The 18,341-nt window shown below is 33.9% G+C and overlaps 1 protein-coding gene across 1 annotated transcript in view; it reads left to right on the plus strand.

Moving 5' to 3' along the window:
* Nucleotides 1-16,763, plus strand: part of LOC124171168 — a 343,759-nt gene extending 326,996 nt beyond the window's left edge. The window contains exons 14-17 of the mRNA XM_046550309.1: nucleotides 3,771-3,839; nucleotides 4,677-4,972; nucleotides 8,414-8,651; nucleotides 11,156-16,763. Coding sequence (XP_046406265.1) covers nucleotides 3,771-3,839; nucleotides 4,677-4,972; nucleotides 8,414-8,651; nucleotides 11,156-11,394 — 842 coding nt within the window. The 3' untranslated portion in view covers nucleotides 11,395-16,763. The remainder of the gene's footprint in view (nucleotides 1-3,770; nucleotides 3,840-4,676; nucleotides 4,973-8,413; nucleotides 8,652-11,155) is intronic.
* Nucleotides 16,764-18,341: the final 1,578 nt, after the last annotated feature.

Consider the following 18,341-nt stretch of genomic DNA (forward strand, 5'->3'; position numbering starts at 1 on the left):
AATTTAATTTTTCTATACCTAGTTGAAATTTGCTGAGCAATTTTTGTGTTTTAATGCGGTTAGGAGAATGAGTGTAGTCGGTAATGCAGTGATGATGAAAGTTCTTGCTATCAAAATGTGAACTGACTATGTAGGTAGTTGTCAATATTATTGAATTTTCCATTAAACTTGGTGAATAAATACAAAGGAGCTTTGATAATTGATTCTAATGGAGGAGGTAGTCCAAACAGATAATGGAAGGAGATTGAATATAATTCATAGACATTTTCTCATAAATTTTTCACTTTGGATTCTGTGTAATATTTTTGCCTCATCTTTTACTCCCTTTCCATTGAATTAATTGTTTCATTGACAAGGAAATGTAAGAAAAGAATATAAGAGAGTTGAAAATGGAGAATAGGGGAGGGTTCAGTAGGAATGGCAAGGTAACTGATCAATAGATATTCTAACAAAAATTTTATCAGATCACATGTAATTGACAGTTTGGCATTCTGCAAACTGAAGATATAGTGGCTCTGTTGTATGTTTAATGACTTAAGAGTTGAATAGAGGTATTTTACGGCTAATCCTCTCACTTCCATGAACATATGTACATATGTAGTTGTAATATTAACTTGTACGTTCACATGGTACACTGCTGTTAACATACTTTTTCAACTGTTCTCCGGGGAATGAACTGCAATCACTTTTTTGCTAAATGGTAAGATTCATGCTGGCTACAAAAGGATTTTATTACCAGAAAATATTGCATAATTTTGATCCAGTGAATATTTTCAAAGTGGCTCTAAGGCTTGTAAAAGTGTGGTATTATGGAGTGTGGTATTTCAGTACTCTTTTCTAGATAAGGAACTTATTCCAACCCCATTCAATTGATGAATTGGAGATGCAGTTTGTCTTTACTGGCATGCAATATTAGGAAATAATGCTGTAGTTTTCCATACATTGGAGGTGATTTGAAAAGCATGTCACCTATAGGAGGTGCCTGGGCAAACAAAAATACTTATTGGTCTCACTCTGCTCCTCTTCTCTCTCATGAGTTAGGCAGCAGAGCTATGCCCTATAATGTAATTAAAAATACCTATTTAGGTAACTCAAAGGTTTCCAAGTGAGGGGCAAGTCAGCATGCTGGGTGACCTTTGAATAGCTGATTCGTGCATTATTATCTCAACTTTTTTCTAATAAAAATTAGTATTAATTCCTGAAAATTTCAGTTAAAGGTTAACTGATATTCACATATTTCCTCTCAAAATGTTGGTGAACTGAGACATCACTTGTATTACAAAGTATGCTGCTGATTAAAACATGAGAAGGTGAATTTTACAGTCCTAATGATGCTTTGTATTTATTCACCTAAGAGAGGAAATGCAAACTAAATATTCTTTGGTGTATACTTTCATTCCCTTTTTCTGCCATATGGTTATATCTTGTCTAAGGACGGCTTTGATATCTTTATTTAGGCAAAAACAGCTCCAACTGTAGCAGAAAAAATAGCTAAAACAACAATTTTTTGCTGAATATTGTTTTTACAGATCTTAAAACCTTGGAAAATTACTTTTCATTGCAGGGGTGTTATACTCAGGATTATTTTTGGTTTACTTTTTATTGAGAGTGCAATTTACTCACATTTAAGATTATGTTTATTGTATAATACCTTTATTTAATCAGTATAGATATTTATACTTAATAATACCCATGTTTTCATTTGATATGTAACATGTATGGCAAAACTAGGCCCAATACCTGTAAAGGAAACAGGAAGTTTGCCAATGGAGGGGAAAGCCAGCATGCCCTGGGAGCATTTCATTGCTAGCTTCCATGTACAACATAATTATTTCTCTTAACACTATGTGTAAAATTTGAAATAAATTTCTGACTTTAAATAAGTAAGTGGAAAGTGATGTTCTCCTATTGCCTCATATTCCAATGGTGCATTTCTGACATAGATTCTGTAATCTAATAAATATTTTTATTTAACTCTGTAAATTGGCAGTCTGGATGTGTTGCAACCCCTGATATCCTCTAGTTTTCAAATTTAAAAGCAAAAAATGGTCAGCTACAGAAGGAGGAGGTGCCCATGTGAATGCAGAGAATCTTACTATAGTACAAGCATTTATTTACTATTAATTTTTTCTTTTCTAGTATCTTGTATGTACTACTTGCGTGTCAATCTGTGTGAACATGCCATAAATGCTAAGTTGCAATGCATGGATACTCATCAGATTTTGCAGTTTTTTAAATTTTTACTGAAAATTTAAACATATAAAAGAATTTGTAGAAAGTAGAAAAAAGTCTTTTAAATTTCTGAGGACCTCACAGAACACTTATACATCCAGCATCAACAGTTGTTCTTAATAATTTGGTGAGATCTTTCCTCTTATTCTAAAAAAAAGAGCTTGATAATGGATTGCCTGTATTTTGCCTTTCCAAGAGCACAATTCTTTATCATTCAATTTTCTGTCTTCTCTATTGCACAATATGTCCTAATCTCTTCATCATTTTTCTATTAAAATACCTATTTCCCCATTTGATACCATGGTTTTACCATGAATTTGATCCTACAAAAACCCTACCTACAGAATGGAACATCATTCTTTCAAGCACTTCCTCTCCATCATTCAATGGACACATTGTCATCCACTTTTACTCCTTTTCATGGAGCATATTTTCACAAGATTTTTTTCCTGAAATGAATACAATGCATGCATCGATTTGGTGCTTTGGAGAGAAATATGTGGTGACAGAGGATATATGCATATGTGTGGCACATGAAGGCATTCTCAGAATCTTCTCTTGTGATATCTTTTGCAAATATTTCCTCAATAAATTTGAATTTGAACTATCCATGGTCTAGCCCAAGTGTAGTTGCTGAAGCAAATGATCAAACTACCAGAACAACCTTTCCTCTCTAGTCCAATCTTTTGCCTCTTTTTCGTCAATTCTATATCCATTTTACAACAAATGGGTCCAAAGCTTGTCGTGGATACAATACCGAAAAAGTTTTTATGCTCTGGCAATGGTTATTCTTTATAAGATATCACTCTTATTGCATTCCCATGTATGATTTGATCATTAAAAAATCCTTTTTCCCTGATAAAGACAGCTTATTTATTGAATGGAAACAAACTAATCTTGTATGTGAATAAAGTATAATTGAAAGTCCTGGAAGAGGCTTATAAATATGCTAAGGAAAGTGGCTAGGTAAGAATGTCATCGGCTTTAACCGTGATTTACATGGTCTGTATCTTTAGAAGTAGGTACCTGTCTTGGGGAAATATGACTTAGCTGTTGAATTTAACCTTCATGAGACTTCACTTTAGGTTTGACACAATTGGGTTGTGACTTTTTACGTAGAATATTTTGGTTCATAGTAATCTTTACGGCTCAGATAATCAAACTTGAGAAGTGCTCTAGGCATAGGTTCTTAATGTTTTTTCAAGGATTTACCATTTTAGAAATCTCATCTGGTGTGGTGCTGCATTTTTCCAATACACAGTTCCAATGTATTCCACATATTCTTACGGTAGAGTGTTAGCTGTCATTTTTAAGTATATATATGGTTCAACTATTGTTCTCACCTGTGAAAAGAGCTCAATGTATTTTCGTAAATTTTTAAAATTATATTTCTTCATTGCAAAACTCAAATTCGCCATAAAATGAGTACCTAGATGCCTTTCTTGGAAAATATATGAAGGTGCCTTGCTTTGAGATCATTCTCTTCGTTGTCATCCTAGTGATCGTTTTTCTCTTTTCTCCTTTTACTTCTTTTATAGCCTCTCGTGATAACCAAAGCTTCCACTACTCCGGGACCAGTGTATCTAGCCAATTCCTACCAAGCAATGGTAAGAATGATTTTGGGACCTTCACAATCCATAATGGAAGTAGAAGTTACCATAATGTCATATTGCCTAGGAGCAAGGCACTGAATTCACATCTCCCTGTATTGAAGAGTCAAGACTCAATCTCTTTTGAGTCACTTTCTAGTACATTGTGTCCCATCTGATACTTCTCTCTAAATTCATGGAGTAGTAGCTTTATGACAGTCCGTTGCAGAGTATGGTGGCTGAGCAGGACAGGCATATTTAATATGCACAGAATTACCAACATGTGTTACCAGGTATTCATAGTGTGGTCTGTAATGCTCGCTGATAGTGCAATCAATATTTTTACTTGTCAATTGACAAACACAATAGCCACTCACATTACCTTCAAGTTAAAGTAATGACTGTTGAGCCTGGTTTGAGAAGTCAATTCTTCATGTTCTTTACTGGAGAAGCTTCTAAAGTATACAACTGGAATCATATCCTATGCATAAATAACAGCCTCTTTCTCATTAAAAATCAACCCAACTAAATTTGCCAACAGTTCACCTCTTATTTCAATCAGACATTTTGTAGTATGTACTGCTTTAGTAATAAATTATAAGGTATGCAATTTTCATCTTGTTGCACATACTGACAGTTGGTGCACTTGTGGAGTATGAAGTAATGAAATGGAAGGAAAGGGAATACAATAGTTTTAAGGATTAATAATTTAGTTATTCAATATGCCTACCTAATAATCATTTCTTCTCCATTGGCTGTGTATTAGTTCCACTTGAATATTCAAAAAGGCTTTGTGCCAGCCAAGCAACACCATTTTATTTCCTACTACAGCTCACTGCTCATGTTAATTTACAGGTGAGATCATGGTGGCTGGGTCCAATTCTCCTCCAGCATCCAGTACACCTCCGATCGAAGGATCGTCCCGAGAGGGGAGTGGAGGTCGAGGGGGCAGCTCATCCGCCATGAGTCCCTCTCCTCCTGTGAGCTCTGCTGGGGGCGGTGGTGGGGGCCACAGTAGTGGTCAAGGGAGCCAGCAGGGGGGGAACCAGTCAGGGGATGGTGGCCCACCCCCACCTCGCTCAGTCGTCACTAGCCCCTTCTCCGTCGGCCGAGATTATGCCTTCTCTCACATTCACCCACAGCCGGGGCAGGTAATTCACTGTTAAGTATTATTTATGAACTTTTAAAAATAAAATTAAATGGAGTAGAGATTATTATTGGGCTTTTTTAGTCTTTCTTCAATCTCTTTTTGTATCATTGTGGGTGGAATTGTATTGTCTTTTTGATTTTCTTTTTTTACCTTTCTGCATATGGTAGCATTTTTTTGCCTCGCTTAATAGCTATGCTCTATAAAAATACAATATTTCTAGGAAAGCATTGGTGTATTTATTCCCTCTTTTTCTCTACATTGACAGTCTTGCCCAAAGCCACTACTAAACCTTGATCAGGGGCAGATTCAGCATCATATTTGGGGGGGGGGATCATGACCTGGATTCGGGGAGTGTAGAATACCCCCCAAAAGAGGGGGGTATTCTACACTCCCTGGGTATTATCACAGTAGTGAGTGCTACACTCCATGATAAATACAACTCAAATTTCTCTTGTACTTGGGACTTGAAACCATGCATTTGCATATACACTCCCTTTACTCCTGTATAAGTATACAAAAAATATTTCCAAAAACTTTACAAGGATACAAAGAATATTCAACTAATTAAAATTAACAATATTTGATAAAAATTGGGAGGTTCATGACCTTTGACACTCCCTAAATCTGCCCCTGGCCTTGATACAGATGCTTTTTGCTGAAACAATTTTTGTCATAAACATGAGCATGATGAAATAAACCAGTTTTTTTTAACATTATGAATTTTTGCCACCTCAACTGGCGCTTGGGTCCATATTAGATAGTAAAAGCCTGGAATAAGTCCTTGGAATCACCAATCTATAGTGCATTCCTCTCATAGTATGTTTGCATGTTTAGCTGGGCTTCCTTCTTTAGCGATCTTTAGATTCATTTTAATTATTTTCCATAATTTAAAAATTGTGATCAGACTGGCACAGAACTTAACAGTCCGCTACAATATATTTTGTTATTCATATTAATACCACTGCAGCATTATTGCAGAGTGAACATCAATAATTCTCTTTTCAATATTTTATCATTCTCTTAATTTTTAACTATACTTTATGTGGATGAATTAGGTTTTACTAGCTGTTCTACCGGTGAGAACTGAACCAGCTCACACTAGTCACGCACAGTAAACAATAGTTATCGTTAATAGTTATTGAAAGTAATATTATATCTCTCTGATGATTCTATTTTTTGATGTGTAATAGCATTAATGGAATGAATTTTAGTTAATTTCTTGAGTGACTTTCCTTGTAGTATACTACGTTCTTAGTTATTTGAAATAACTGCTTTTCTTTTGAGAGCAAAATAAGAGATTTTGTTTCATTTGTATTATGATGCGGGAAAATTTCTTTTATAAATTCCTTGCAGCAGTGGGAGGGGGTTTTGGGGGATACACCCCCCCCCCCAGAGCTCAGAGAATTTTTGAAAGTCTAATCCATTTTACTTGATTGGATTGATATTACTAATAGAATATTGTAAGGATTAATAAAATATCCCTCAGAAAGCCGTAAAACTTACTATTTTGAACCCCATATCTTTAAAATTCCTCAATTTATTAATCTCGCACCTACCGCTTATCCTGATGGGTATACTATATATATATCCTGATGGGTATATACTATACCCATCAGGATAAGCGGTATGTGTTAGTTGCTCCTAAACCCCCCCCCCCCAGCCTTAATTCCTAGCTGCGCCCCTGCCTTGCAGTAACCCAAATAAATAAATTTTACACTTACAAGGCTTGAAAAGAGGCAAATGAGAATAATTCAGATTCAATTTTTTTTCCAAATGAGAATGAGTTTGATTTTTGATTGACTGTATTCCATGCAGAACAAGTCGAAAAATGAAAAAAAAATATGTAACTCTATTTTCAACCAGATTTTTATCAGGCTAGTGAAGGAAGAATAAGAGTAGTAAAATAATTATCAAAACCACTGGAAGAGAGCTCACTGGGTTACTCAGGAAAATGAAGAGATTTGGAAAGTTGATGGTGGCAAGAGGTCATCAAGTACAACCCATAAAAAATAGTAAAAGTGTGGTTTCAAATCTAGCCTTTATCCAAACATTGGAGGTTTTGAGCGTGGCTGAATATCTGAGAGCTTCCTCATCCACTGCTATCACTTAACACCACACAATACCAAATGCTACACTTTTCACTTTTAACCAATCCTCTGAATTCAAGTGGATTCATGGACTGTCAAGATAGTTGGACTTCCTCAATCCCCAAAAGTTTTATGATTCCTGATATCCCCTCTGGTGGTTCTACTTACACTTCATTGTATTTAGGGAAATCATTCACATACATATTTGTAAAGCAAAATCGGGCAAAATTCTTTCTCTGAATAACCTGAAATGTTAAATGGGAGTTATTCTGTTTCATTTTCATTTAAATTAAACTAATACTGCAAAAGATAATAAAATTCATTGAATCCTAATAAATGTTGAGAACCTGAAAAGGCATTAATTGAGGATCAGATCCATTTTGGAAAAAACTGTGGTTCTCTGTTTAAATAGTAATGCCATGTTTACTTCGCCGGGATCGATGTTTTTCTTAGAATGTTGTACATACCTCATAGTGTCATAATTTATGTTGTAACATCCATTTAAATATCCCTTTTCCAACATTTTAACTTGTTTTTCAATAATGTCACTGATAAAATTTGCTGAAGAAAGAATGGCAATAATTGGCAGAAAATTTGCATTTTATTAATGTTTTATTTTAAGCCTAATATCATACTTTGTATGCTATCTTTCTGCTTCAAAGCAAACATTTCATGGTGGTTCATGTTTCAGTGTATGATGCATTGCAGGTTTTTTAAATTCTAACACTAAATAATGATGATTAAGCAAAGAAAATTATCAGCACCTGCTTTTCAAATTAATAAATACCTAATTAATGTATTTAAAATTCTGGGCATGAGATAATTCTTATTTTAAATAAAGTTAACAGTCATGCCTGCTTTAATTGAAATATCACCATGAATTTGACGGAATCGATAACTTGTATTTATACAAATTTAGTAACAATATTACTATCTAAGTAATCCTTGTTTTTATGCCCTGTGACTAATGATTGGTTTTTGGGTAGTTTTGCTAATGCTTTGGGTAATGCATGTAATACATAAGAAAGGCATTTTTTAACCCAGTGTTTCTCAATGTTAATAAAACCATGAATCCTAAATGGAAGCTGAGTGTTCGCTTTATTTTCACTGTAGTGTGTTGACAAACTTAACATCAAAATATGGAATGAAATCACTTTTTATCTCTAATATGCTGCTTTGATTCAAAATGGGTGGCATAAAATATTTTAAAAGCCCAATCTCGTTAAATTTGCTTTGATTCATGGATTTGAGCAAAATAGATGGTACTTGCCTTGTAAAAGTACTTATGGAAAATGATTTGAGAAACACTGATGTTACGCATGCCTGTAATGTTTTTTACAATTCTTAATTCATAGCTCTTCACCTACCCAAGCATCAGCCCTGTCAGTGCTGCAATGTCAGGTGTGATCAGCCCAACCAATTTGAGCCTCTTTACATCACCGGTGACCACCCCGCGCAGCACCCCAAGATCTACTCCGATTCCTCGTTGGAATACAGCCCCATTTATCAGTCTTGATGAAGATTACAACATGATGACACCATTAATCTCGGGTAGTAACCCCGAAGGAAATCCGGGGTCTCTTATAGATGATGGTAATTAGCCTCCTTGGTTTAAGCATGGTATATATTTATAGATTTTAATTAGAGTTATTTTTTACTGAGTCTGGTGCTAAACTTTAGATTTATTGTTGGACAATCAAGGGTGATTGTAGTCATCCAGTCATTGTTTTTTGTCCATGGGTAAATATCCATTTAGATCTCCTAGCTGCTACCAATCCTAGGGTCAAACTCATTTACTACTCTCCGTGACATTGTAATGTACTTGAAGTCAGTGATGCAGCAAGGGGGGGGTTTTGGGGGATAAAACCCCCCCCAGAGCTCAGAGAAATTTTTAAGTTTAACCCATTTTACTTAATTGGATTGATATTACTAATAGAATAGTGTAAGGATGAATAAAATATCCCTCAGAAAGCCGCAAATTTCACCATTTTGAACCATTTATCTTTAGAATTCTGCAGTTTATTAATCTCGCACCTACCGATTATCCTGGTGGGTATACCATACCCCACACACCACGGTATTAGTTGCACCTAAACCCCCCCCCCCCCAGCCTTAATTCCTAACTGCGCCCCTGCTTGAAGTCTATTTGAGTTGGTAGGAATTACCCCTTTGTCATTTAATTCTGGTGAGGGAAAATTGCTTTTGGCAATAGCAATAAGATTAGCAATTATACCCCAGTACCTAGTGAATGTGCTAACCCCATGAGTGCCATGGGCTGCTCACCTGGGGGTATTATTTTTTACAGATATCGAAATGAAATATTTTCCCAAGTTGTGCATAAGATTGAAAGACTTTATTAGTTTCTAATAAGCTACGCAACACTCAATACTCATACGAATTGAAAATTGCATAATCGGCAGGATTACTTAGCATTTAAGCTGTCTGTCATGTAAGTGCAGTGAGAAAAAGAAATGAGCCGATCGAAGAGGGATCTCATTGGTTTTAAACTGCAAATCTCGCATATTTTATAAAATAGAACTTTTATTATAGAAATAAAACATTTTAATACTTGGTTCAACACTTTTTTTAGTTCTGAAAAATTAGAATTTTTTAGATTATTTGCCAAAATCACATGATATAAAGCCAGCGTTTTGTCTTTGAGATAGCTTATTCTGCTATAAATAGTGACTTATTGGGCGTTTTTCAACTAATACTCCATGAATCAGGTGGAATTCATTCTGTGTGCATTTATTCATTCATACACTTGAAGGTTGTTGTTCAAAAACATACTACAAACAATGTCAGAAAAATTAATGACTTTATGATGTAGTTAACAGTTCATCACACAACTTTATATATTTAGTTCTGCAGTGAAGGTTAAATCGATTGATACCAAAAAACCTTTTTTTGTGTGGGCATCATGACGGCAAGTCAACTGCTCTATATTAAAGGCTTATACTTCCCTCTTCTTGAAAAAAAATCGTATGGGCATTTTGAACAGTTATATCCACCCATTAAGAATTTATGATGAGAATCATTTGTCTTGTGTGTACAAGCCTTGAGCTTTTACAAGCTTTGTGTCATACCAGTAATTCTTACAAGATGAAAACACTACATATTTATTCGCTGTATGTGCAAAAAAAGCAATTACCTAAGGAGGACTTTACCACCTTAGAATTCTTTAAAGAGCATTAGTTCAGTGGTATTTCTCACAGTTTATTCATTTTAAAATATTGTTCCATTGTTAGACCGTAAATTAGCCTTGAATATGTGCTGTAAAGCATCTGTTGAAAAATAAATCAGGCTAATATTAATAAGTCTTTGATAAAAGTTTGCTCTCAATAGTAGCTTGTGAATATCATTAAATACAGGAAATGAGTGGCATTAAATAATGATTTTAATCCTCATCGATCTGAATCCAAAACTTTTTGTTAAATAGTTATTGCTTGAATGCAAAAACTAATTGACTTTTTATGCAACTCAACTCCCACTTGGAAGAAATTTAGAGAAATGAGATGAGAAAATATATTGAAATCACACATCTCTCGTCGATTTTCTTGCTCACAACCAATACCTCATTGTAAACATGGTAGGTAAGATACTTCTGTTAACAGTGATATGTATTAACTGTAAAAATTGAGAGATTATAATTGAGAGAAATAATGAGAAATAATGTTCCTAACAAAATATTTTATCTATGTCGCAAAATTTATCCTTTTTTATATTTAAGATCATTTCCATCATTTTGAGTTGCTTCATTCAGCTTTTATCAACTCGAAAACAATTGACGCTATAATGTTTTGGCATGATAGTTGGTTTTGATGGCCAAATTTTGCTATGCATTAGCTACTGAATTTCATAAGTTTCACATTTCATTGTAGCTAACTCCAGTTTTTTTTTGGGAGGAGTCATTACTCTGAGCCACCTGTGATTTAGAGAAAAGTTCTGATCAGTGTCAGATGAGTAAATGATTTGAAAAACTTAATTAATATTGTCCCAATTAATATTTACAGTTTACTGAAATAAACTTGTATTTATGGTTTTTAAGGTTTTGATACTAAATTATTTGCATTTGAATATATTCTTTTCCTCAACAGAGCGTTACTTTGGTCCAGTGGTTCACGGCAACGAAGGGCTTGATTCTGGTAGTGGAGGGATAAGTTCTTCTGCATCTGCAACACCAACCGCAGCTGCAGCCTCTGCGTCATCTGGGGGTCAGAGCTCAAGCAGCCCTGGTGGTGGTCACACGCCTCCATCCTCGTCGAGGCAAACTGGTGCTCCCCCGGCAGCACCAAATGCCCCGGCACCGGCTCCGCCCAAGTCGCAGTCATCTTAAGTTTGACATTAGTGCTAGGTATTGCTCAATTTGTATGCCATGGGGTGCAGCGGGGAGTGGTATTTGATGACGGCATGGGAGGGATAATTAGTGAGATGTGGCTGCTATTTTCCTCAGTGATAAATGATTGTAAAATCAAGCTCTCTCTCCCTTCTCAAGTGGCGAACTGCAGCCAATGTACCGTGTGCCATGTTTCCCTAGCAACCCAGACTTTTTTTTAGCAAGTTATTGATGGAGTAGTTTGTGCTGTACTTTGAGACAGAGAAAAGTTGGCAACGGAATGTGATAAGTGTCTAGTTCAGTTGATGCCATTAGGTGACTTGGTTTTTTTTATGTACATATATTATCTTTGCTATTTTGGTGAAATAATTTTACCCAAATGTATCCTAATCATGCTAAGTCTGCGTTGGAAAAATTAAGCAGAAATGTGAGCTGCCATGTGTCACTTAATCAGGCAAGTCAACAAGATTAGGCTGACAGTCTTACTTTATAATCAAGACTTTAAATGATTTTTGATTCAAAACATTATGATACAAAGTTAAAAATATTGTGCCAGAAAAAAAAATCTCTAAATATATTTAAATGTTATTTATGTGAATAGCAACAATACAAAAATAGGTAATTTGCTATGGCTACTGTTCACATATATTTCTGTTGACTTTATTGTTTTGCAGAATAGTTGTTGCTATATCAGTTGCTAATCATTAATATTTTCCAAAATTCTTATTTTGATATTGCATAAATTTGCTCATATTTATTCTAAATTTGTTGATTGGTTAGCTGTTGCTTTTGCACTAGGATTGCATAGAGCTTTGGTAAAGATGGGTGTAAGTTAAGTTGGCGTTTTACTTGATTGAAAGGGATAATTTGGCCATTTTTAGCCTAGAACAGACTCAACATTTTATTTAAATGCTAATTCCTATTGATGCAATATTCAAAGCACTGATGAATGATACTTAGGTATTATTTTTCTGCATGTTAATATGTTTTCTTGTTATGTAAGTATGTGCAATTTTATGTTACTGTATATTTCAGTCTTTGACAATTCTTTCAAACTTAAATGATGCATTTGAGGGACATGTACAGGCTATTCACATTAGCTTCTGATATATTCACCTATTTTTAGCATTGCTTATTTTACTTGTTTTACCAAGGAAATTTTTGTTTAATGGAATCAGCATTTGAATAAAGCGAAGGCATGTAATGAAGGAAGACTAGGGAAAGTGGTTTTTGGGTTTTCAAAACTGGTGTTCATTTTTTGTTGTCCAATCAAAGTCTTGTCAGGATAATAGTTTTGCATACATTATGCATATATGATCGCATGGATGCAGACTCATTGTTGTTTGACTGTAAAAATGATTATTCATTTTCTTTAAGGCAAATGGAGATATCAGATGGTATTATTAAGCTAAGAACTGATGATTCTGTCATTAAAATGGGGAAATGAGTGAAATGTTTCATGCAATATAGTGAAACAATTTTTATGGGTAGGAAGGAAGGTTATTTGGTCACCTATCTATTTCATTTTGTTATGATTTTTTGACAACTGTATATAGAATTTTGCTGCTTCATTAAGTTTTTAACAATTTTTTTCATGTAGCTGGATGGAATCGTTATGTTTTTCTAATATACTCTTTGGTTTTTTATTTAATATAGAATCCTTAAAATCTGAATGGCTTAAATTATTGCATAATATAAGACTTTATTTCCTTGTTCTTACCAATATTGAATTTTTGCATGATAGCGCTATTTTTTGAGTCTGTAGGCCCAAATTTCTAAGACATTTCAATTATAGTTATGGCACCTCCATGAGTCATGGCTGTGATGTTTCAATAATCTCATTATTTTTGAGTAAGTTTTAACTATGCTTCATTAAATATTTACTTTTTGTGTGATTGGTTGCACAATTCAGCTTTGAATCATTGATGCAGTTCTTATGCATTCATTATTTGGCAAATGAACATGAAAAAAACCTCAAACTTACATTTAAGAAAACCTTAGTTCTACTCCAGCCTAATCTCATTTATGAAATTTACTCATGGGCCCTTTAGCCGACCTAGAGGTTGATAATTAATATTTAAAATAATAATATTAATGAATATTGATAATGTAATGAATCATTTATTCATAAAACGTATAAACACTTAATGTGCAATGGCATGCATTTGTATCCAAATATATTTCATCTGGTAATTGGCAGGTCTCATTTCTGTTAAGCAACACAAGTTAAATTTTGCAAAGGTTTGAAATACATCTTATGCAATTTTATTTACGCAAAACATGGACGCAAAGTCAATGAACAATGCTTGACAAAATGAAAAATTTTGCCCACCTGTGTTCTTCATATAAATTAGCGATTCATCAGACAAGACTGAAGGCAACACTGTAGGAGAAATGTTCCACAACTATGGAATCTCTTAACATTGGTTGATTACTCATGCTCATTGTATCCTACCTTAGGTGAAAATTCCTTTCCCAAATGATAATATATTGCAAAGTGACAGAATGGTGTAAGTAGTTTAGAGGGAATTTATACATTGTAACTGCTGTGACCATTTTGTGTAAAGTGAGGCCATTGATTCGCATGATTACCCTAGTTGCCTTTGAAATGAAGCAATAATGTAATGACATTAGTATATAGTGTAGATCTGGTGGACAAAATCAATTTTCATTTGGACTCTCGTAATAATATCATCAGACGGGAAATCAGGCCTATTCAGTTTCTGTCTTACAAAATAATTTACTTTGGTTCTGTATATACTGCTTTTGGAATGGCAAAAGTAGCCTAGAAATTACTAAAGATGTATTACAATTGGTATATGCTTGAAAATTTGTGAAATTAGTTCACTATGATGTGAAATTAGTTCACTAAAGTGATGTAATCAGAAAGCATAAAATAGGCAGCTAATTCGTGGACTCACACATTTGAAAATCTAAATTATGCAATTTTATCCCTTATTAGTTATCACAATTTATAGATTATCAGGTCTCACAAATTATTATGTCAATTACTGGAGATTTGCAACCCCAATCAGTCATTTATTGCCAAAGATAAAGCAGCAATAACTCTAAAATTAGCAATATGATTTATATCGTATAGCTTTTTTGCCAAGGTACAAAAATGACTAGCCAAACGATAGTAAAAAAATTAAAATGTAGATGGGTCCATATTCATATAGGATCCCTGATTATGAGTTGATATAATAACTGGAAACACTTTTGATAAATAGCATCTTGTTATATATTGTTATATTTACACATTGTTGAGAATATTGCAGATAGTCAGTTTGCTCTTTATTGATAATGAATCTGTTAAAAAAAAAGGCTCAAATAATGGAATGTACATAGAAAATTTTGTCAAACAGTGCTAATGAGTAGTAAATATTTCCATTTTTATGATAGATCCAGTAGAAATTCTTTTTTTAGGAAGTTCAATATTTATTTAGCCTCGGATAGCAATGCAAGTACTGATTATGCATTAACCTATGACATGCTTTTTATTTTTATAGTATTTAATTTTGCCAAATTTTGGCTGTGTTGGAATAAGGGAGTGGACTCTACACCAGTAATTGAATGCAAAATCTGTCCAAAATTTTAAATGGACAAAGAATTTTAACTATAGAGTAGGCGTAGTAGCATGGAGTGATAAGAATTAAGGTATGTCAATAAAACAAATACTATGTTAATAACATGTGATTACAATGCATTATAAACCATAGCTAAATACATAGCAATAACTTAGGGGTATACAATGCAGATAAAGTGGTAATAAAATGACCCGTCCCAGTTTTCCTACCCCAATATTTATATAATTTAACTGTTCTCTGCTAGATCATACCAATGTACATTCTGTACTGAGTTTGACATTGTCCACAACCAACGGCAAGAGCAGAAAAAAATGTTGCCTTAATTCAAGGTTTCATATATATTAGTTGAGACTAGTAACGGACACTAGACAAAATTCTATTGGAATTTAAAATTTTTGAGTTTGCAGCTTCTCTAGAAAGTTTTAATGTAACCAGATGGTATTGTTTGTATTGTACCAAAGCAATAACATACCTGTAGTGCCTGAAAATGATTAGCTCGATAAGAGCTCAGTATTAGCTTGGGTCAGACCGAGAGGCAAGGAGTGCAGGAAAATATCCTGCCAGATTTAGAGCATATGCTATGAGCTGCACTTAAGGGAATCTTTTTGTTGCAGCTTTTGTATTTTCCAAAGTATAGGATAAAGTAACAGCCAGTTGTGAATTATAACTATTTAGCGGAGATTCCTATAGAAAATACTAGACACACAGAAATGAAGTAAACAGCTAAATATAAGGGACATTTGGCTATTAATAACCCAATTAAAAGCTGATGGTATGGGAGAGCTTCCATAGGGAAAGTCCTTTGTCAAAATATAGCTACTATGTCACATTATAAACTGTATATTATAAGCAATTAGAGAAGATTATTCACTATTGTCAGGATTTAACTCATTATGTCCTAGAGAGTTCAGCATCTCCATTCTTGTGAAATGACATGGATATGCTATTTTTTCCTTTGCCTTTTTTTATATTTTCTATGTCATATTCACACACCCTATCGAGGGAATGTTGATTTTGTGTACGTGGGGTTCCTGTTTAAAGTGCTGACATTGATACTATAGATATTTTCAGAACCACAGCATCAAAAAGTACTGAGTTTTGATATGTTAGATGCTAGAAGAGTTTAAAAAAAAATAATTTAGAATTATAATTTTGAATGAATGATGGGTTTGTGTGGGTTTTAAGATAAATCTACACTCTGAATTGTTATTTAATTTAATTTAGAATATGTAGTTTGATTAGTGATATGACCTGCTAATAAGGTTACAAGGTTTTTATAGCAGATTTTCATTTAGAGGGAGACTTGGAGCAAATTTTTGCCAATTCAGATGACGTTTTGACGGTACAAATTGTCATTGTGATACTATTTTGTTTTATATTAATCTGAATATGTGTACTGCATTGCATAGGATATTTACCTTTAATGGTAGACAGAGAGACCAATGTTTTAATCTATTTTGTAGACTAAATTGCTCAGAGAATTCACATGAAGATAGTTTGAAGTGTTATTGGCGTTCTCTGAATGTTTTTAGTGTATCCCTTTTCACTTTTGTTTTCATCCAATGGTAAAAGTGTTTCGACATACTTCCTTTTCATTCATACTCCTGCGTGACATTTTTTTTACCCCTATTCATGTCCCGATTTTCCCTGCTAACATGTCATGCTCAGTGCTCTTAAAACGTTTGATTTAAAGCTAAATGTGGTCTGTAAGCTTTAAAATTTAGTTCTGTATATCATAAAGACAATATAGTTAAGAGGAATAAAAATAATCTTTTCATTATACCTTATCAATAAAATATTCCTTGTTTATAATGTATTAATGTTCTATCTGCATTTTTCAATGCTCCTGCACTTCACCCTTCTCTAAGATTTATTCGTGAGACCGTTGTGTAGTTGAACTTCCCCACTCAGTGCCCAGGCCGATTAAAATGGGCTTTGTAGGCCCCATCTTGCCTGCATGGTGTAGTTTGGAAACCCCTGAACTAGGGGATTCAAGGTTGCCAAGTAATGATGTGGCTGCCAAGCAAGTAATGGTGAATCTGAATCTGCTCAATACATTTTCTTGACAATTTATGCCATAGATATGGAAAAAGAGATAATTTATTACCTTGATGAGAATAATAAACAAATGCATAATGCATGGTAGTACAATTTTGCCCCAAAATTCTATTTCCTGTAATTTATATTGCTAATGGCTCAACAACTAAGAGGACTACAGGCTTGAGAACATGAAGTTCTGTAGACATTGGATAAAAAAAGAGTTGCGATATAGTTGTAGATTATTTCTGTGGAGGCAGAAGAATGCCTCTAATGAAGATAATGATGTCAGTTCTTTAGTCCATATATATATATCTTTCAAGTGCTAAATTTGAGACAGAGAATTATAACAAAATGACTACATGTATTTCATTGGCATTAATTATTATATACTGTTTGAGGAATTCATGCAGTGCATGGAAAATTCTTATTGATTATCACTTACGTTTAACGCATAAAAGAAATGTTTCAAAATCATAAATTATTAAAAAATTTGCAATGCCAGTAATTTTAGTTGGTTCATCCAATAATCAACTCATCAAGTACTGCTAAAATTAAAAATATTATATTGCTAGGAGGATGCCCAATTATTAAATCAGAGTATTATGTATGTTTGTTTGCAGAGAAATTTGTATTTAAAATGGTAGAAATGTCATCATATTTACATTACATTTTCAAAAGATTACAAACAAACAAAGAAATTGCAATGGAAATATTTTTAATCCAGATTTTACTCCAAATTTATAATTAGTGGATCTAAAGCCATTGGAATAAATCTCTACAAATAGCAACTAAGTATTATCAACAGTAGCATCGATTTGTTGCTCCAATCCTTCTGATTTTCAAGCACTCCATCAATCTTTATGATGCTCTGTGGGTCACCTCTGGGGTGTATGGTAGGGGGTAAGTATTTACCAAATGTGCACTTATTTACACACAGGTGCACAATTATACCTACAATCATATGCTTTGGTTAGACTTTACCAAGCATTCATTCCACAACCTACAGCAGTGCTTATGCTTTTGAAATTATTCTTATTTGTTTCACTCAGGTGTTTCGTCCACACAAGTTAGAATTTCCTTAAATACTGGGGTTCTTGTGAAGTACAAATTTCTACTAACTTTAAGAAATGGAATACTTTGGTTTCTCAGTACATAATCTAGTAGATATCAGACCAGAGCACTACCAGATTACCGAAAAACACCAGATTACTGAAAATCACTAATAATGATGCAATTAAGTGGCAGTAACTATACTTTATTGCATACATAAATGTATATAAAATTTTGTAGCATGGGCCTACCCAGCGAGGGGCAGCTGCC

Source organism: Ischnura elegans, chromosome X (genome assembly GCF_921293095.1).
Source record: "Ischnura elegans chromosome X, ioIscEleg1.1, whole genome shotgun sequence".
In the NCBI taxonomy this organism is placed as follows: Eukaryota; Metazoa; Arthropoda; class Insecta; order Odonata; family Coenagrionidae; genus Ischnura; species Ischnura elegans.